General features: G+C 36.0%; 1 protein-coding gene across 1 annotated transcript in view; it reads right to left on the bottom strand.

Moving 5' to 3' along the window:
• The window catches only part of LOC127634477 (histone-lysine N-methyltransferase 2C-like), a 232,070-nt gene that overhangs the window by 144,109 nt on the left and 64,972 nt on the right, over positions 1-22,989 (bottom strand). Inside the window, 1 exon segment of the mRNA XM_052114063.1 lies at positions 1,168-1,265. Coding sequence (XP_051970023.1) covers positions 1,168-1,265 — 98 coding nt within the window.

Genomic DNA, 22,989 nt, shown 5'->3' on the forward strand with positions numbered 1-22,989 from the left:
TAATTGTCAAACAAATACTTGCGATTATGACGATTAATTGCCTGTTTTAGGTGTTTCACGAATATGATGATTAATTACCAAACAACTCACTATGTGTGCTTCATGACACAACAAATTCAATTATACAAATTTAGCTATAATATAATATTATATTATATAATGCAATAGTAAAATATTTCTGACTTATATTCTTCACTTTAACACATTATTTTAAGGCTTTCTGATAAACTCACAAGCCCTTATTTCTCATGAAGGAAGACTTTGAGCTTCTGTTACATGCATTTGATCATCTCCACAGAAATGGAGCGTCACCTCTGTCTCACTGCGTGAATATACCCACAATGACCACAGATATTTGACATTACATGGTCTTTATGTGAAACTGGAGTGCTTTGCGTTCACAAAACGAATCCATTTACACCTTGTTTACATTTTCGTGGAAGTTTGGTGCAAGCTTCTGTAGACGGCGTGCACATCAGAGCGCTTGAGAAGTGATTCATCTTCACACACTCTCAAGAGAGCTGCTCTTGTGACGTCGTGGTGCGGTTCCATGAGATACTCGGAGTTCAACTGAATGAGACAAGTGCTTTATCCAGCGCGCTCATGAGACATCATGCAGGGAAAGACGAGCCTAAATCCAGCTTCTTAATCAAAGGCTTTTTGTTCAGTAAAAGCGCTTTGACACTACCCAAATCTATCACTGGCAAGTGAAATGTTTACTTGCCAGTGGCTAATAAGAGATGTTTTTTGGTCACATAGAGTGAAACTTACTAACAATGTAGAGGGCTGAGAGATAAACAAAAATAATTATGGAATCTAATAGGTGTCTTTCTCTTTACAAATGATTAACTTGGACAAATATCTACAGAATGCAATCAAATCAAGCTCTGCATTAATAAATGATGCAACATCAGTCAATAAACCTAATGAAAACATCTTGTTTTACACAATCCACCACATACAAACACATTTATGCATTTGGCAGATGCTTTAATCCAAAGTGATATACAGTGCATTCATGGTACCCATTTATCAGTATGTGTGTTCCCTATGAATACAACTTGTGACCTTTATGTTGCTAGCACCATGCTATAGGAACTAACACATAAGTGTGTACACACACAAAATGAAAAGTGTCGAGATGAAAGAAAGAAAAACAAAACTCACCAAAGTCGTGTGTGATGTCAATGTCTCGAGCTGATGTGGCATCAGTGGCGTCCATACTGTCATTATCATCTGCCTGAGCTCGACATTGACTGCCATACCTGCAACACAACAGACAAATCAATACACGACAGATACACAACTCTATACAAGACACTCTACAGACACACACACACACACACACACACACACACACACACACACAAGGGATGGGCAAACTGATATATTTGAATATTCACGATATTATCGCAATGATTTTAATGTGCTTTTTTTTTTTTGGACATTTCATTTCATAAAGAGCATAAATAGACTAATTCCACAACCCTTTAGGGATTCACAATTAATCAAAATGGCGATATGGTCATATGTGATTATTCACCTTCAAAAGGTGTTGATTGAAGACAGAAAAACATGGTCAGTGTGCACTTCAGAATAATCGGGTGAAGTGCTGAGCATGTGTTTTTAGAGCAGTTCACATGCAGGTACTGCAGGTTCTAGTTTTCGCATAATTCCAAATATTAGTAAAACCTACAAGTTAGTATACACATCAACAAACATGGCACAGTATAACAGAAAAGTGTCAAAATAAAAGCTCCAGGAGAAGGTGAAGTAAAAAGGACAGAGATTTATTTTTAAGAAGAATATCATATTCAGAATGCTATTCTGAGATGCAGAATGGTGCTGTTTTGGTGGCATGAGGGGGACCTACACAATATTAGGTGGGTGGTTTTAATATCGTGGCTGATCGGTGTATATTACTTATTAAAAATGAATCTAATCCTCAAAATAATAGTGATAATTCAGTACTCTATTATAATAATAACCTTTTTTATAATAAACCTAATTTTGTATTATGCAATATTCATCTGAATTCAATATATCTTGTCCATTCACAACAAATGTTGTAATAAAAATATATGATGGTAAATAATGCTTTATATTAAGCTACGATTTATCATTGTATATAACATCTAAATATAAAAATGCATAAAAATTTAAATTAAATTTTCCTCTGTGTTCATTTATTGAAAATCATGCCTTCATTATTTTAAATTAGATTTTATTAAATGCCTTAAAAATACTCAATCTACTTGGCTACAATGGCTGTTTGGATGAAATAATGGTTCCTCTAATTTTAAAAAAATAAATAAACTAACTTTTGATACATTTTTGAACATTTCAGAGCAAATGCATAATTACTGAAAATCGTCAATAGGCTAAATAATATTGAGATACAGTTTTTGTAGCCATATTTGCCCAGTCCTACTCTGCACTAACAGCAATGATCGATCTAATATTATGATCGATAATGATCATGTGTGATGTGACTTCTCACCTAATCAAAATTAATTAACAGCTACACAAAAAACATATATAAAGAAGGGCCTTATTTAGTTTTCATTTTGAGATAGACTTTGTCATGATTTTCGGTGAACCTTGCAATCTGAATAATCACAGCAACTATCTCCTGCCCTGGACAGGAACAGACATCACTCAAGTTCTGTCTGGAGAAGTGGACACACACACACACACTAGGTGAATTCTTCCTTTCAAACTGCTAGACGGAGTGCAGCTGAATGGAACAGTACAAAGGGTCTTCAAAACTATGTTCAACTTGACACAGCGTATTAAAAACGAAACAATCTCCGGTCAAGCCAACCACGGTTTGAAAATACACAATCCAGGCAGCCAAGACCAACAGTTGTGCACACTTAATTGTTTATTTATTATTTCCCATTTTTATCCCCTTATCTCCCCAATTTGGAATGCCCAATTCCCACTACTTAGTAGATCCTGGTGGTGGCGTGGTTACTCACCTCAACCCAGATGGCGGAGGACAAGTCTCAGTTGATCTTAGCACGTGGCTCATTGTGCATAACACATTGGAGGCTATTGCTACTCTCCGTAATCCACGCACAACTCACCACACGCCCCATTGAGAGTGAAAACCACACATTATAGTGCCCATGAGGCGGTTACCCCATGTGACTCTACCCTCCTTAGCAACCGGGACAATTTGATTACTTAATAGACCTGGCTGGAGTCACTCAGCACACCATGAATTTAAACTCGCGACTCCAGGGGTGGTAGTTACCGTCAGTACTCGCTGAGCTACCCAGGATCCCCAAGTTGTGCATGCTTATTAAAATAATTATGGTAACCTGCAGGAAGATCAGAGAGAGGCTGAGAATTCTTCCTTATAAATGCACACACAATAACGTTGATTCTATTTTTTATTATAACAGCCTATAACTATGACTATGCGAGACAGTGGAACAACGAGACAATACGATCCATCTGACATTTATGTACACGGTTCCCAGTTTAAAAAAAATAAACGTATGGTTTGCTACCCATGATTGGGGAAGCATTGGCACTGCAGTCAATGACGCATCTTTTGGCAGTCAATTACAACAGCGATGGTCAAAAAGAGTTTACAAAACAGGCACTGTTTGCAGACATCGATCGACACGAGTGCTGTATATTGGTAATACATCAGCACATAATCATTTACGCTGAAATCACCGGGGAAAGATAGAGCTGAAACTGCACACATTCCCTTTCGTTTTTAAGAAAGCACTCAGCGCTGATACGGACAGGCATAAAACAATAACTAAAGTGAATGGCGTGTTCATTGCCAATGATACGTGTCCCTACTCTTCTGACTAATATGTGATTTCTGCATATGATTAAAACCCCTGAGCCGTGCCACAACAACCCTCGTATCCATATTAATAGCAAAGTTCCTTCTATAGTGATGAACAGTTTCCAAATATTGAATATGTGTGCAGTAGAGTTTGAAATGCATTTTATGTCGATGCATGTAGCGTAATAGTGCAGGTATTAAGTTAAAATGTTGATTTATTCATTAGAGAAAAGGTTTTTTAGTTAAAGTCCCAGTGAAAATGAACCATGGTTTCACTATAATAATATTGTAGTAATCATTACTGATGTCACTATGGTTTTCTTTGTAGAAATCTTGGTTTTGATACAATTAACCACGGTTTTACAACAGTAATACTGTAGTTTCTATATAGTAACCATGATTTTGTGGTTATTATATTATTATTACAAATACCATAGTTAAACTACGATTACTGTAAAACAATTATTTTTATTCAGGGCAAACCTGCTGGAAGTGTTTGTTTCCAAATAGATTATTCTTACTTTGGATTTGGCAGCAATATATATATTTCTGTACATTGCAAATACCGAACCGTACAGAAACCAGGACCATAAAACCGTGATACAAACCAAACCGTGACAAATTTGAACCGTTACACCCCTAAAGTACACAGACCAACAATATATACCACCCACCCCATGCCTATCCCTTACACACACACACACACAACACTCTATACACACACCACCCTATAAACACACAATACTCTATATACACACACACAACTCTACAAACACACAACACTCATATATATATATATTAGGGATGCACCGAAATTAAAATTCTGGGCCGAAACCGAAAATCCAGGATGCACTTGGCCGAAAACCGAAACCGAAATGTACTTTTTTTTTTTTTTACTTTTTTTTTTTACCCATTTAAGAAAAAAAATAATTTTTTTTGTGTATAATTGTATTAACATTATACTTTTTCATTAATCTGAATTGAAAAACTACAAACCAATAAAATAAATCACACTTTTATTGAAAGTAACACCAATATTGGACAAAAAATATATTATAACATTATTAAATATTATTCTTCATTCAGTTCTGTAAAAATCTAATTTTACAGATTTTATTAACAATTATCAAAATAATGTAAAGTTTTAGAAAACTATTATATGCAAAACAAGAGTCAAGAAATGAACTTAGCTAACATCTTTCAAAAAGTTTAAATATGCAACAGTAATTTTAATTAAAACAACAGGCAGAACACAGAATGGCAGAGGGCCTCTATTCCACTGATCTATATATATAACTATAATTATATATATAGATCAGTGCTCTATTCTGTTTATGTAAACGTATGTACACTTTAAGTGAACATTATTGTGCAAAACAACAGTGCAAAACAGCAGTAATTGAACTAAATCCAACCTCAACTGTAAACGACAGATGTATCCTCGAGTGAAGAACAAGTGTAATGTAACTGCTATACACATCATATTGGACCGCTTTCTATTTAAGTACAAGTGACAGGTTTCTCTTCAAGAACAAAAGTTGCTAAACTTTCTGACAGTCTCTCCTGTCAGAAAGCGCATCAAGAACATGAGATGCTGCACTGAACAGTTTCTCACTATCTGCTTGGGCAGATAAATACCTGTGCGCAATCCGCGCAAGCAAAGCAAAGCGGTCTTTGTTTATGCGACCGTAGTCAAGGGGATTGTCGCTTCTGGCGTAGTTCAGCTAGATACGTCTCAAGTTGTGTTGTAGCTGCGCTAGTTGTGGCACTGCTGTGGATCGGGGCGCTTTTCTGTAGAATCTCTTGCTGTACTCTGTGTGTGTGTGTGTGTATGTGTGCGTATATACACACACACACACATACACATCTTGAAAGTTCTGCTGAACAAACACTGCAGATCCACACTTGATGTCACTTATCACACACTTTGACACAATTTCACACACACGACACGATCGACCTTTGTTAGTAGCATGACAACAGCTACATCAACTCTAGCGAAATCACAGCACCGAGGCCTGATGAGGTATACATTCACACACACTTTACCCTATATACACGACACACACAACTCTACAAACACACACCACCCTATATACACACACACACACTACCCTATATACACACACACACAACTCTACAAACACACACCACCCTATATACACACACACACACACACACACACTACACTATATACACACACACACACACAACTCTACAAACACACATCACCCTATATACACACACACACACTACCCTATATACACACACACACACAACTCTACAAACACACACCACCCTAAATACACACACACACACACACACTACACTATATACACACACACACACAACTCTACAAACACACACCACCCTATACACACACACACAACTCTACAAACACACACCACCCTATATACACACACACACACACACACACACTACACTATATACACACACACACACAACTCTACAAACACACACCACCCTATATACACACATAAACACACAACTCTCCAAACACACACCACTCTACAAACACACAACAGTCTATACACACACACACACACTACTCTACACACACACACATACACCGCTGTACACACAGTGCTCTACAAACGATGTGTTAAAAAATCTTACTACATATTACTATAGAAAAACTATGGTTATTATATGGATTCTGCAGTATTACTAGAAATAGTAGAAATACCATAGTTAATTGTATCAAATAATGGTTTCAGCCAATAAACCCATGGTTACAGTAGTCATGGTTACAACAATATTACTATAATAAAACCATGGTCAATTTTCATTAGGACCCTTATAGGATTAGTTAATCCAAAAATGACAATTCAATCATTGTTCACTCACCCCTGTGTTGTTATAACCCCATATAACACATGGGGTTTTGTTGTTTCACACCAAACTTTATTTTATGATTTCATAACAATCATGCGTCACCTGGAATAATTTATTAAAATTCTGAATTATACTTTTGCATTCTTTTGAAGCTTGAAGAGGTGGTCACCATAAACTGCCATTTGTATGACATCACTGAGCACAAAATATTTACACAATTTCTCCATTTGTGTTCAGAAAAAGAAAGTAGGTTATATGGGGTTATAACAACACTGGGGTGCATAAACAAAGACTGAATTTTCCTTTTAGGGTGAACTAATCCTTTAACTAATGTTCTCTAATTACTAAATCAACATTAATGTAATACCTGGATTATTATTCACCATGTATCAACAAAGTGCATTTCAAACTCAACTCAAAATATATTCAACGTTTTGAAGCTGTACATAACTAGAGAAGGAATAAACTTGCTATTAGTATGGATATAAAAGGGATGTCATAACGCAATTCGAACGTTTTAATTGTAGGATGAAATTCAAAATCTTCATTGATGAAGTGGGGCAACATTATTTTTGGCAATGAACAACCCCCGTGTTTTAGTTATTGTTTCATGTCTGTCCGACTAAGAACGGAGTGCCTGCTTAAAAACAGAATGGACTGTGTGCATTTCAGACTAACCTTTTTATACCAGAGTGGTGATGTCATAAACGGCTTTCACATTCGATGTATTACCATGTGTTCATGACACTTGCGTTGAGCAATATCTAAAAATAGTGAATGCTTTGTTAAAACATTTTCGCCATCGCTTATGTAAATTACTACAAATGGAAAATGTTACCAGACAAGGGGCTTCTCTCTCAGTAGCTTACATTTTCTACTACACACCAACGCGTGCAGAACTGTGAAGTCATTAACTGATTTAATATACTAATATTTCATTGAACAGCTACTCTCTGTAGAAAGTTGACCCACATGAGAGTAACCATCAACAGAGCCATACAGGTGCATTAGCAGGGGTTCACCAAACCGTAAGCTCCAGATGCATTGTCAGGCTTGAGATGAACCACAGTGCAAACGCTTACTGGCTAAAAACACATGGCAATCTACTAACACACACACTGTTCTACAAACACACCGCTCCAAAAACACACCGCTCTACAAACATGTCACTTTACAAAAACATGGCACTATAAACACACACAGTGCTCTACAAACATGTCAGTTTGCAAAAACATGCTGCTATAAACACACACAGAGCTCTCCGAAGACACGTACAACACACTACAAACACAGCGCACTACAAAAAATGGTTGCACGATATACTGGTACAAATGAAATATCACAATACCAAATTTAAAAGGCACGATAGCGTCTTGTTGCTAATTTTGTTACCATGATATAGTTTAATGCCATTAGCAAAATCTTATGAATTGTGAAAGTTGAGATGAAATCAATGACAATTTGAAAATAAAATATAAAAAGTGTGATCATTATACAGCAGAAGGAAGCCATTTAATTCAATAATATACAGTCACATTCACAGTGCACTAGAATGAACGAGATGTGCTGCTGCTCTATGATCTACCTCACACACACACACACTACTGGTGCTTGGTTTTCATGCTGTGTGTTTAGTTTATAAACGACTGTGAACACTCAAATCCCCTTCGGTGCAGCTTGGAGATTTCAGCTTGCAAATCGCAACAAGAGTAATGAATCCAGCATTAATGGGAAGCTTGATATAACTAACCTGTCAACAAAAGGCAGAACTGGCAAAATAAAAAATAAGAGAAAACTATAACTACTACTGTATAAAAATGTAATATTCAAAAAGTAGCAATGATGCTCATAATAACAATGGTATAATATTAAATGTTTGTAAAATTATTATTTGTTATTATTATCTTTAAGCAAATTTGACAAAAGCTAGTGTTCTGCTTATCAGCATGTTGTGATTACGCCATAGCGCTCTACAAACACATTACTTTACAAAAACATGCCGCTATAAACACAAACAGCGCTCTACAAACACATTACTTTACAAAAACATGCCGCTATAAACACAAACAGCGCTCTACAAACACATTACTTTACAAAAACATGCCGCTATAAACACAAACAGCGCTCTACAAACAAGCTAAATGCACTACAAACACACACACGGCACTCTACACACACAATGCACTACACATATGGCAATCTACTAACACAATAAAGGCAAACCAATATATTGGTTTTACCGATTAATCTGTGCAGATAGTTGCTTTTTGGAACTATCGTTTTCGGCAAAATTCTTTGCAGAGAGTTGCGAGAGTTTACTTTTATTCCTCATCAATAAACATCACCTTGAGAAATATATATATATATATATATATATATATATATATATATATATATATATATACATATACATATATATATATATATATATATATATACATATATATATATATATATATATATACATATATATATATATACATATATATATATATATATACATATATATATATATATATATACACACACACACTCACCTAAAGGATTATTAGGAACACCATACTAATACTGTGTTTGACCCCTTTAGCCTTCAGAACTGTCTTAATTCTACGTGGCATTGATTCAACAAGGTGCTGAAAGCATTCTTTAGAAATGTTGGCCCATATTGATAGGATAGCATCTTGCAGTTGATGGAGATTTGTGGGATGCACATCCAGGGCACGAGCTCCGTTCCACCACATCCCAAAGATGCTCTATTGGGTTGAGCTCTGGTGACTGTGGGGGCCATTTTAGTACAGTGAACTCATTGTCATGTTCAAGAAACCAATTTGAAATGATTCGAGCTTTGTGACATGGTGCATTATCCTGCTGGAAGTAACCATCAGAGGATGGGTACATGGTGGCCATAAAGGGATGGACATGGTCAGAAACAATGCTCAGGTAGGCCGTGGCATTTAAACGATGCCCAATTGGGTGATTCTCGCGAAATTAGACATATGAGGTGTCATGAAACATTTTGATGATAAAAGTAAATGCTATCAAAATAAGGAGGATACAGTTATAAACATCTCTTCATGTACTATTTTGCACATGATTTCAAATGACATCATAAAAACCAATTTTGTTGTTTTTCCACATTTAAGGGAAATTTTTCATTACATAGCGTGTCCATGACTGGATTTGTGTTCTTTGAGATGGAAATATTTATAATTAAAAATTATAAAAAATAAAAGCTTCAGTGCATGTTATACTATAAACATTTACAGTAAAGAAACATGTGGTATTTGTTGATCATTGGTAAATGTAGTGACAACAATAAGGAATATAAATGTGTCCAAGACCAATTTTCTCATCCTCCATAACAATTTTCAATCATTGTTTAAGTCCTCAAGGAACTAACATTTTCAAGAAATTTTGTTGGGAGGGACATAATTGACTGTGACACTCAAGATGGCTACCAGGTAAGCAGTTCTTATTTTTTCTCTCCAAATAAAAGTTAAAATTTTGTTTGTCATAGTACCTACACAACTTTTTAGTTCTCATTACTGAAACATGAGTTTGTGAAGTTTTAAAAAATGTTGCCGTTTTAATTTTTTGATTACTATATACCCCATTATGGTCTAAATATAAAAAGAGAGGGAAAGTTTAGCTAACCCTCATTTAGCTTCCACAGTTAGCAAGAATGTTTAAGCTCGTTCATCCTCCGCATCATTCACCGCAACAATTGAAGGCCTGTTGCGGTGGAGATACTCAATGTTTCGGTGATGAGAAACAGACTTCTGAAGGAGGGACATGCACTATAACTCTTGCTCATTTCAATATAACTTGATATTTGCCTTAAACACTTCTTGAAGAAATTGTGTAAACCTTGCAGAAATGTCACCTCCTCTGCTAGACATTTCTGCATTTTACCTGACATATGGGCAAAACATAAAAAGCGCTCATGAATGAGTTACAGTTGGGGAAAGCGTGATTGGTACAAAGTAGAGATGCACCGATTGCAATTTTCTTGGCCGATTTCGATTTCCGATTTTTTGCAACTGTGACCTGCCGATACCGATTTTTTCCGATTTTCTTTCCAAGAACTATTATTGACCACATATACAAACAAAATCTACCTTGCTTCAATGCTAAATTTTATTTTCATAATAAAATTAATTATTAAACATTACAATTTCCCCCAAACTGCACTAAGTTACAGGATCTTCTCTCACTTAAACAACTCTGAAAATAAAGTGCTCTGTGACTGTTAAGAGGTAGAAATAACAATTAACTGCAAATGAGTTGCTTTATATAACAGATGTCATTTTCCACTATTTTTATAAATGGACCTTTTTCTATTTATTACTCGTCTAACAAAACAATTCCAAAGAGCTGAAAAACTGAAGTGTCCAATACGCTCAACTTACGTTAGATGTACAAATATCAGTTGTAAAACAGAGCACTGCTTCAGGAATGGCTTGCATACCGGTCAACACTACCGTTCTTCCCGGGAGTCTCCCGTTTTGTTATTTCTCCCAAAAAAAACTCCCGTAATTTGTATGGCCCAAACCACGTTATATGAATAATCACATCAATATATTATTCCAAGGTGGTCCAGTTGCCATGACCACAATCTGGCAACCTACAACCCATTTGCACTGTTGATATCTGTGCAGGCAGTAGACGCGGGATGTTAAATCAAGCATCACTGGTAGATGGGAGGAGAAGAATCAGCTGGTGCTCCGGTGAAAAAACAAAATATACATGTAAATTTAACAACAGCTGGATGGAAGAATTGAATTTCATATCCCGAAGCCATATCGACAATGCCCACGCCTTTTGTAATGTATGTCGCACTGATTTTAATATCGGACACGGTGGGAAAAATTACGCTAAATCACAACGGCACAATTTGTATGTATTTAGCCTGCCTCTGCCATCCAGCACCCCCCTTCCCCTCTCCCGGATTTGTGTACCCAAATGTTGACAGATAACAGGCTGCGTGTGTGACATGACACGAGATTAAACAACTCGGGCAACGCGACGTCGGAAAGTACCTCATACTCTGTATCGAGGAAATGTAGCAGATTTCTGAACCCTTTGTCCTCAACTATGGAGAACAGCTGGTCATCCAGGGCCATGAATTGCATAATTTTCCTCGTAATTGCATTGGTCTTTTCGCTGCTCATTCCAAGGAATGATAGGAGAGGCTGCTGACTTGTGACTGGCTCTGAGCTCTGACAAGCTTTAGCCGCTTTCACTTTTTAGCTTCTTTTTTAAAATGGGCATTTTCAGCTGGGTGATGGTGTTTTAAGTGTCTAATTAGGTTTGTTGTTCCGAAAGTTATTGTGGTGGTCCCCCCACGGTTTACTTTGGCCTTACAATTATTACACATTTCGAACTTTATATATACTTCACTCACACAGTGAAGATCTCCCACGCCAATGACATGTTTACATGCGGCTGTGACGTTATTGCCTGCGCCGCTGGCAACAAAATGGACCGGCTTGGAATCGGTAAGACGTGAGGCTGACCGGCCGGTTACCGGTCCGGGCCGAGCATGCGGTAAATCGGCTAATTCCGGTCCCTGGCCGGTCGATCGGTGCATCTCTAGTACAAAGCAGTCGTTCCAGTTGTTTGTTTTAGTTGTTTGACCAACTCATAAATCGAGTTGCTGCTATTCAAGTTCTTCACATGAAATTATTCTCAGAAAAAGGTTGTGTGGTTGAATGTCAGGACCAAAGTGTTTTAGCTAAACTAAAATATTTTTACAAGAGCACATGATGCTGTTACATTTAAATGTTTCTCAGGACCACATGATAATATGTTACATTGAAAAAGTTCTCATGAACACATGATTATGTGTTATACTAGAATGATAATATTTATACTAATGGTTGTATATTTGTTAGTACTACAGTGTAGGCTACATGACATGATTCTTTATGAGCATAACATTGTAACTTATATAGACAACACTTGTTAACACAAGGCATGGTACTGTGATGATTACGATAAATGAGAAAATGAAACTGTTCATGAAATTAATATTATTTTAAAAATTGTATGCGTTTTAAATATGTAAAATAGGGTTAGGCATCAAACCCCTTTGTCAACGTTAATGTGTGAGCTAAATCTCATTTCCGAAACATTGATTCTCATTACCGAAATGGCATTTTCATTACACGCAACATGTATCTTTTTACAAATTAAGTAATAATTAGATAATCATATTTTGTTTTAAAATGTATATACATATTATACAACACTACTTATTTAAGGTCTGCTACATAACAAATGTGTATGTTATCTTTTAGTAAAACAATTAAATAAAAGAAATTGTAAATCATCACGTATGTTTCGGTAATGAGAGAAAATAAGGAAATTACAAAAAATAATAAATATGAAAAAGTAATCTCTCCAGAGTTTTACATAGCTTTGAGCACGAGTAATAAGAGTCTACTTTAACATTAGCCAAAAATACACATTTTTAACCATATATTTAATGTAATGTCATGTTGCGGTAATGATAATTTTTTATGGACTTCATCTAAAAATGTAAATAATTATATAGGAAATATTTTTTTAAATCTTGTAAAAATAATGGTTATAGTAAGTTCAGACCTTAATCTTATATGTGCAAAAAGAAAATTGGCTTTAAGGGCGTTTTAAAAATTCTGATGCTGGACACCTTCTAAATCTGGATTTCGTGAGAATCACCCAATTGGCACTAAGGGGCCTAAAGTGTGCCAAGAAAACATCCCCCACACCATTACACCACCACCACCAGCCTGCACAGTGGTAACAAGGCATGATGGATCCATGTTCTCATTCTGTTTACGCCAAATTCTGACTCTACCATCTGAATGTCTCAACAGACATCGAGACTCATCAGACCAGGCAACATTTTTCCAGTCTTCAACTGTCCAATTTTGGTGAGCTCTTGCAAATTGTAGCCTCTTTTTCCTATTTGTAGTGGAGATGAGTGGTACCCGGTGGGGTCTTCTGCTGTTGTAGCCCATCCGCCTCAAGGTTGTGCGTGTTGTGGCTTCACAAATGCTTTGCTGCATACCTCGGTTGTAACGAGTGGTTATTTCAGGCAAAGTTGCTCTTCTATCAGCTTGAATCAGTCGGCCCATTCTCCTCTGACCTCTAGCATCAACAAGGCATTTTCAGCCCACAGGACTGCCGCATACTGGATGTTTTTCGCTTTTCACACCATTCTTTGTAAACCCTAGAAATGGTTGTGCGTGAAAATCCCAGTAACTGAGCAGATTGTGAAATACTCAGACCGGCCCGTCTGGCACCAACAACCATGCCATGCTCAAAATTGCTTAAATCACTTTTCTTTCCCATTCTGACATTCAGTTTGGAGTTCAGGAGATTGTCTTGACCAGGACCACACCCCTAAATGCATTGACGCAACTGCCATGTGATTGGTTGATTAGATAATTGCATTAATGAGAAATTGAACAGGTGTTCCTAATAATCCTTTAGGTGAGTGTATATGATGGTTATTTATATCTTCAGCTTTAGTGTGTCAATAGGAAATATAAACATTAGACTCCCAAACATTAGATTAGAGATTAGAATAGAAGAACAGGGAGCCCTGCAACAGATGTCATGGCCCACACAAAGCCCCCCACTGAACATGGTGTCAGTCTGAGATTACATAAAGAGACAGAAGCAATTGAGGCATCCTAAACAGATAAATAATTCTCCAAGAAGCTTGGAACATCCTATCTGCCAACAAGAAAAACTGTGTCCAGGTGTATATAAGAGAATTGGTGCTGTTTTAAAGGCAAAGGTGTTCACACTGAATATTGGTATAGCTTTTATTATGTTTACTGGACTTTGTATGACATTAAGTGATAAATTAAAACTATTTATTTAATTATTTGTGAAGACATCCTCACTATTCAACATTTTTCACAAGTGCCTAAAACTTTTGCACAGTACTGTGCGTGTGTGTGTGTGTATGTATGTGTATACACACACACACACACACACACACATTACACAGATCAGCCACAACATTAAAACCACCTGCCTAATACTGTATATATATATATACACATATATATACACACACACACACACACACACACACATTACACAGATCAGCCACAACATTAAAACCACCTGCCTAATACTGTATATATATATATATATACATACACACACACACACACAGTATTAGGCAGGTGGTTTTAATGTTGTTTAAAATATATACACTACTATAGAACAGAAGTTTACGTGCACTTAGGTTGAAGTCATTCAACCTCATTTTTTAACCACTCCACAGATTTAATATTAGCAAACTGTAGTTTTGGCAAGTGGTTTATGACATCTACATTGCGCATGACACAAGCATTTTTACCAACAATTGTTTACAGACAGATTGTTTCACTTTTAATTGACTATATCACAATTCCAGTGGGTCAGAAGTTTACATACACTAAGTTAACTGTGCCTTTAAGCAGTTTGGAAACTTCCAGAAAAAGATGTCAAGCCTTTAGACAATCAGCCAATTAGCTTCCGATAGGTGTACTGAATTCGATGTGTACCTGTGGATGAATTTTAAAGCCTACCTTTAATCTCAATGCCTCTTTGCTTGACATGATGGGAAAATTAAATATTGTGGACCTTTACGAGTCTGGTTCATACTTGGGAGCAATTTCCAAACACCTGAGGGTACCACATTCATCTGTAAAAACAATAGTTCGCTAGCAAAAACACCATGGGACCACTCAGTCATCTTACAGCTCAGGAAGGAGACACATTCTGTTTCCTAGAGATGAATGCAGTTTGGTGCAAAAACTGCCAATAAGTCCCAGAACAACAGCAAAGGATCTTTTGAAGATGTGGAAAAGGTAGACAAGTATCTATATCCACAGTAAAACGAGTCCAATATATAAATATAAACAGCACCGGTGGTGTGTATTTTTTATTTATTTATTTTTTTACGAGAATTTGAATAAGAAGTGAATTAAACTACTGTGAACTTGACTACAGACAAGACACATACAGGACGTCCTGGAGAGTTCAAAATGTCAAAATAAAAGCGTGAGGGTTTAAAAACTGCACAATTTAAATATTTTACTGTTGTATTTAAAAGTAAATAATAATATTAATAACAATTTATTGTTATCGTTAGTATTTGTTTACAAATGATAATAATATTTAAGTTGAATGGGTTCCAAAAAATAACTTTGTGAATGAAAAGTGACTGATATCTTATACAACTAAATGAACAATAAAGAGATCTGAATCCTTTAAAGTCCAGATACAAGCTGAAACATTTTTGGGAAAGAAAAAGAAAACAAAAGGCAAAAATAAAACACTGGTTTCTTTTCTACTGAAGATTTGAAGACTGGGATTCCTGTTCATTTTGCTGCTACATTATCCAGTATACTAATTGATAATAAAGTGTTACTTAATAATCTATACATTTATAATGAAATAATCTGTAGTTTGAGGTTTGTGTTTCTTTACATATTAAAAAGTACACCCAATTAGTTCCACACAATAATGTAAAGATATTCTAAAGTGATTACGCAAAAAAACAACACTGGTATCGGATCGGCCAAAACTTTGATTTCTGATACTGGAATCGGAAGAGAACAAGTGATATCGGTGCATACCTATACTAAACTTCAATGTATGTGCTTGTCATAGTAAGGAAAGTTTCATCAATCTATAAATCCATTTTTTTTTAACAATCAGCTGATTAGCTGCCATTTCCGCAAATTTGGTTATCGTATCGGCAAAATCCACAATCGGTCAACCTCTACTACATGCACAATGAGTCCTACAAACACACGCCAACCTAAAAATGTATACACGAATTACAAGCACACACCATTCTACACATACACCATTTATCAAACACAGAGCTCTTCAAATATACACACAGAGACACATGCGCCTCTCTACACACACACACACACACACACACACACACACACACACACACACGGCGCTCTACACTGAAAACCACAATGGTCTACAAACACACACCACACTACACTACAAACACATTCCTCTACACATACATACAGTTGCAGCACTATATACACACTGATTTACAAATACACACATGTAACTTACCTACCCATACACACTCATAAACTGCTCTCCAAACACACATCAACTCTACATACACACACTGATCTACCTACATCGCTCTACAAACACACACTGTTCAAAAAAACACACCACATTACACACAAGCAGTATTATGGTCTTTTCTGGCAGCTGAGGACTATCTTGTACTAACAATCTCAACGTTATCTACCACAGAGAAAGCAAAGAAGTGCTTTCAGAGCAGTGTCGGAGGGCAGAAACCAAGAGCATGGCACACTTAGCAACATAGATCAATTCACTACTATACCGAGCTACTGATTTTTTTTCTAAATCTAAAGACATCATGGTATAGAAAGTTTGATCTTTGATTCCTAGTGCTGTTAAGAGAATATTTGCTTCTAAAAACAAATTTGTGTGTGGCCTTGCATGAATTTTGTGAATGTGCAGCATTTGGTCGGCAGTTGGGGAATGAATTTCCTCTTCAAACTCAACCATAAGAGTGTGTTTGTGTGAACGAGATGTTATGTAGAAGGGATTTCAACCAAAGATCAACTGCCCCAGGGTAATTGGTGCTGTCCATACTCTTTTACACACAGTCTGAGTGTGAAATATGGGTTACTGATCTTCTTGACAGTACGGGTCAGAGTGTAAGTTTCAAACGCTCCACCCTTCCCCCAACCACATTAACCAACACGTCAACCCACGGGTAGCAGCCAATGGAGGCTGAGTGTGGCCTGCAGTGAGCGCTCGGCTGCTCATCACTATGGTTACAAAGTCTAGTTCTTTACATCAGACGTGATGAAGAGGTGAGCTACAAAACCACTACATAGCACACATGCTCTGGGCCTTTTCAGGCAGGTTTTGAGCACATATTTTACTACTTCTGCTTTAAAGTGAACTCACAGGTATAAAAAGTCAGGCCATTTTCACATTCACCACTAATTACAACTAAACTTATAACATGCATTACAAAAAACTTAGGATGAAATTAATGATTTCAGTACGTTTTCTGATTCAATAACAAGAACAGACTCGTAAAGTCATTGGTTTGGAAATTGGCTACACTGGTATACTGCTCACAGTATAGATTCAAAAGAGCTGACTCTTTTGTAGTGCGAGTAGTATGTTAACATTGACAATGCAACAAAACAATGTGTACTACGAGTGCCTTCAACCATCAAAATGGAGTGTGGAATGTTGGACACGGCATGCACTCAGTGCATACACACATTCCAAAACTTAGATAAGATAATTTTGTGACAAAAATAAAGGAAAACAGCAACATTGTTTGTTCCTGTGGATGATTGACAGGTGAACAGCATTAATGTACATGATCCACAGACACATTTTTGTTTGCTGTTTACAAAGTCAGCAGGACACTTATTTCGTTAATATCTTTCAGGGAGTAGAAATATTTGTTGCATACTTGTAACTTTTCCATGAAAAAAAGATCACTTAAGACTCATGAGACTCACTCGTTCATATGACAGTAGTAATGTAGTTTAATAGTTTAACAAATTGAGTTGTTGGTGCAGTAACTGCATACTCAAAAAAACAAGACTATCTGGCTATTACATTTTTTCTAAATAATAAACACAATAAAAATATATTTTTTATTGCAATATGTAACAATTTTCATGTAATATTCACCTTTTTTTTGCCAATGAGTGAACGGCTTGTAACGCAACTTCAAAAATGAGCCTTTCCCTCACGTCCTACGTAGGTTGCCTATTAAAGCCTGTAGACTGATTTTCATGTGAAGGGAGCGGGTCGCTTTTGCTGGGAAAATTCAAAGGATGTGACATTTATGTGCGCTCCTGACAGCCTTACCTCAGTGCTTCTCTTCCGCTATTCAACAGCAACAACAAACTGCAACACTAGATAACGTTATCTTAGAGATAGAATCCAGAAAACGTTCAGCTCCCAGCACAACACTGACCCCAACACAAACTCAGAGTAAGCCAAAAAAAATAAAACAAATCTGAATACCGTCTGGCTAAGCAGGAACGTGATCGTGGTCGAGGGAAAACTAGAGTGAACATCGGCAGGGCATTTGATTACTGGTGGAACCTTCGTTCGGTTTTGGAGATCAGAATCGACACTGAACTGGCATTCTTCTTATTGGATAGGCAATCTTAAATAACTGCAAAGCAATATAGTGCCATAAGGATTGATCTGTGTCATTATAGCTAAACTACAATAACACATGAAATGAATGCTTGACTAATGAAGCTCCATTCATTAGTGTAATGTACAGTAACTTGGTTATACAGAACATGCATACAATCTATTATTATAAAACAATAGCGCATCGATATATAAAAATGACAGAACGTGAATCACATCAATACTGAATTGTGTCAACATATTTATAAATGTACGGTCTATTTTATAAACAGTTACTGTCATCATCCACCAAATTTAGCTAACAGCTATAGATAAAGCGTGCTAGCTAGCTAATGCTAACATAGGCTATCATATAAATGCAGTCAATGTATCATGCAAATAAAAGTGATTACTTCAAACTACAGTCTCACATAGTCAGACCTACAGTATATCCACACATTGTTTTAGTCCTGTTCCAGCACTGGAGAGTCAAATATAATATTCATTCTCAAAGTTTGTGGTAAAACAATCATAACTGTGTAATTTTAATTATGGTACTTCATCTGTCAGCATGATGACGGTGAATCACATTCAGTCTCTTTGTATGCTACGTCATTGTTTTGGTTGATGCTTGCTTGCGTCCATATGGAGTGTGCGCACGAGCAACAGGTAGCTGCAGTTCACTTAACAACCACAGGTGTCATTAATAACAAGGAATAACAGTTTTCTTGTCTCTCATGTCTGTAAAATCCACTTGTAAAATGCAGTAAAAAAATACATAAATACAAATTGTCCAGTAAGACATTTGATTTGCTGGCAATTTTTTTTTTAAATCGAAATCTCACATTGGGCTCACTTTTAGCTGGTGGGCTAAAAATTACATTTTAGACCCCGTATGCATCGATCTGAAAAAGTCTGTGAAAGAGTTGCATTTGCTGTTACTAGTGTTAAGGTTAGGGTAACAGTGGTTGGAGAAGGGCTTCTGTGGGACTCCAAATAAACACAATAAACTCAGTGTATAAATATGAATGTCACATGTGACTATCATGGGACTTTTTGCAGATCCAGGGTAACTTTTGAGACACTACCACAACACCGTCTTTGCAGGCTAAAGGCTAAATATTAAAAACAGGAAAAAAAACAAGTCAAACTTGAAATACATTTTCTTACATTTCTGTGTAAAAGTTCTCTGGACTTACAGTTTAACACTCAGTCAAAGAAACTGTAGCAAACAAGTAAAATGATATAATGAAATGTCTGAGAAAAAGAGACAGAGACTCAAATGTAATATAGCAATGTGACGTTACTGTTATAATGCTACAAAGCAGTTCACAACTTTGTTGTGATGGCAGCCCAGTTTCTGCAAACAAGACATTTTAATCATGCATAAATCGAAGTTTGCTTAAATTTGACAAACATCATGGTCACAGTTCAGAACTGCTCAACAGCCCATTCATTTGCTTGCACGCAATGACCTATTACACAAACTAAGTTTGTTTTCCATTTTTTAGGAGAAAAGGTAACAAAAATGGACAATGTATCTGAAATGTACATTGAATGTATGTTTAAGGTGACTTTAAAAACCCCTTTAAAATGTCATGAATTTTGAATTTGAATTTTTGAGGGAGCGAGCAAAACAACAGATTTGTCATTACTACTAAATTGCTAATCTACCTACCAATACACTCACAATAAGGATGGATATAATCAGTGATGCATATATTACTTCAGAACTAATTCCAGTTTATTTCATGTCACATGCTTTTGAGTAGGATTAGCTTGCACCATTTAGACAATGTTGCTTAAATAAAAAAATACAATGAATCAAAATATGAGAACTGACGCGATTTAACTCACAACAGCAAAAGCAGAGTGTGGTACTAATGCAATCAGTTTGGAATTATGTGTCTATTACTGCTCTATTTTTGGTGTAATTATAGCTGGCGGCTCATATCAGGTCTTTATGTTTGTATTTAAAAAGAATCAATAAAATATTATCGATTTACTGCCCTTCCCCGATTAATATAAAAAAATCTTAATATATATATATAATCTTAATTTTTTTAAATGTAATTTAATCTAATTTCAAGTACTTTGTTTTGGTAATCTGGTTAAGTAATTTTGATTACATGTAATCTGTTACTACTCAGCACTGGATATAATGTTATCAATACAGAGACTATAAACAGCAATATTAAACCAATATTACGTAACTGCAACATAACCTCTGGTTGAAACTTAAAATTGAAAGTAATTTCAGGAAGAACACATTATGTCAGTCATGTTTTGGCACTGCTCTTCTGGTAGATGAATCTCATGATTTGAGTTTATCATCCATCCAGACTGCAGCGATGCTGTCCTGAACTGTGTGAGTGTGACTGAACTGAACGGTGCACTTTTTCCAGCCAGAACACGAGAGAGCCAGAACTTCTTTCCTTTGTTTACGGACCTGACATACTGACACAAGAATGAATGACATTTGCACCAAATATGACCCAACTAACCCATATTGTTTTGAACACTGGTTGGTTATGTACACATTTAATAATGGCAATGTGTTCATTTTTAACCAAAATATCTAACATAGTGCAGTTTTAAGTCATGTTTCAAGAAGTTAAATTGATCAGTAGGACTGGGTAAAAATATAGATTTTCCAAACCATCGCAATCTATATTTGAATGATCCCAATCCTTAAATCCCAAGATCGACCTTTTATTGTATGTGCAACTGTCTACATTGAGAGTAAATCACTTACATATGAGAGCACATTTCATGCTATGCCACTAAAAATGTCTACGATTAGCCACCATTTCACTGTGTGTTGAAATTTAAAGTTTGGTTTGACATGTTCAAATTAATTTGTGTACAAAAACAAGATCCACACAATCCATTTGTCATTGAATAATGTCTCTTATAATATACTTTCTGTTTTTTTTTTTTTTTTTTACGGTCAGTTGTTAATCAAAAACAACAAAACATAATTTAATTCCAATCAAGAAAAACACGGATGAGGTTAACAAGCAATTCATGTCCTCTCTCATTAATATGCGCTCACTGACAGAAGCTCTTCACGGAACTGCCATTTTTTTTTAAAGAGACCGAGTTTTAGCATGTGTTCTACAAATCAATGTAAATAGAATAAATTGTAAATGTAACAATAAACACCTAACACAATATAACATATACAATGTACGATCATATTTATTGATGGAATATATCAATTTGTACATTTTTAAATGATAAAATTTGATCAAAATGATGAAAAACAAATAGAAAATAATTTGTAAAATGGATGTTTTTGTAAAGACCCCTGTATAATTAAAAGCATTAAGCTGGAAGGGAATTTCTTTCATATTTATGCAAAATAAACATTATAACTGAAATATACCCATATAAATCAATATTCAATAAAATCTCATTAAAAATCGCAATTGAATCGAAAGCTTGTGAATCTGAATCAATTCCCAGATCAGCCCTATTGATCAGAAAATCTCCAAGACAACTGTCCATAATTCGAAGCTCTTGCATAAAAAAATGCTTCTTCGGGGTTTCCACTCTTTTCAACCAATGAATTTCTCTGACTTGACAGATATTTCCATGACCAAACATTTAGCATTCCATTCTGAAAATGGCACCAAAAATCACACAATCGCAAAGTTTGGTAAAAGTTCAACTGAAAACATCGAATTTTTAATTTAATCCTTACGAACACATTGCATGAATCCTAAAATGGGTGCTTTCACACTTGGTTCGACTGCTTGGACCACACCTGGGTTTCTTTCCTTGCCCCTGCCGGTCTTCGTTCAAATGATATTATTTCTGTCTGAACCGCGTTCTGATTGAGTCATTAACGCGAGTACAAAAGGCAGCTGTTTACCACTGTAACTAGGCAACAACTCAAGAAGACATCAGCTTCGCTGTGTTATTAAAGTATTCATCTCTTTGGGTTTACCACCAAAACTTTACATGCACAAAACTACACTTGTGTTTGTCTCCCGCGGATGCATTAATATGCAATGATGTGATGAAAATTAGCATTTGTCTGCTGCGATCCCATGGATGCATGGCAATAGATGTGAAGAATGTGAGCACTCTCTGATGAGGATTTATTTAGACAAGCATTATACCATAATAATTGCAATCGGGAG

The sequence above is a fragment of the Xyrauchen texanus genome, chromosome 41, assembly GCF_025860055.1.
Source record: "Xyrauchen texanus isolate HMW12.3.18 chromosome 41, RBS_HiC_50CHRs, whole genome shotgun sequence".
Lineage (NCBI taxonomy): Eukaryota > Metazoa > Chordata > Actinopteri > Cypriniformes > Catostomidae > Xyrauchen > Xyrauchen texanus.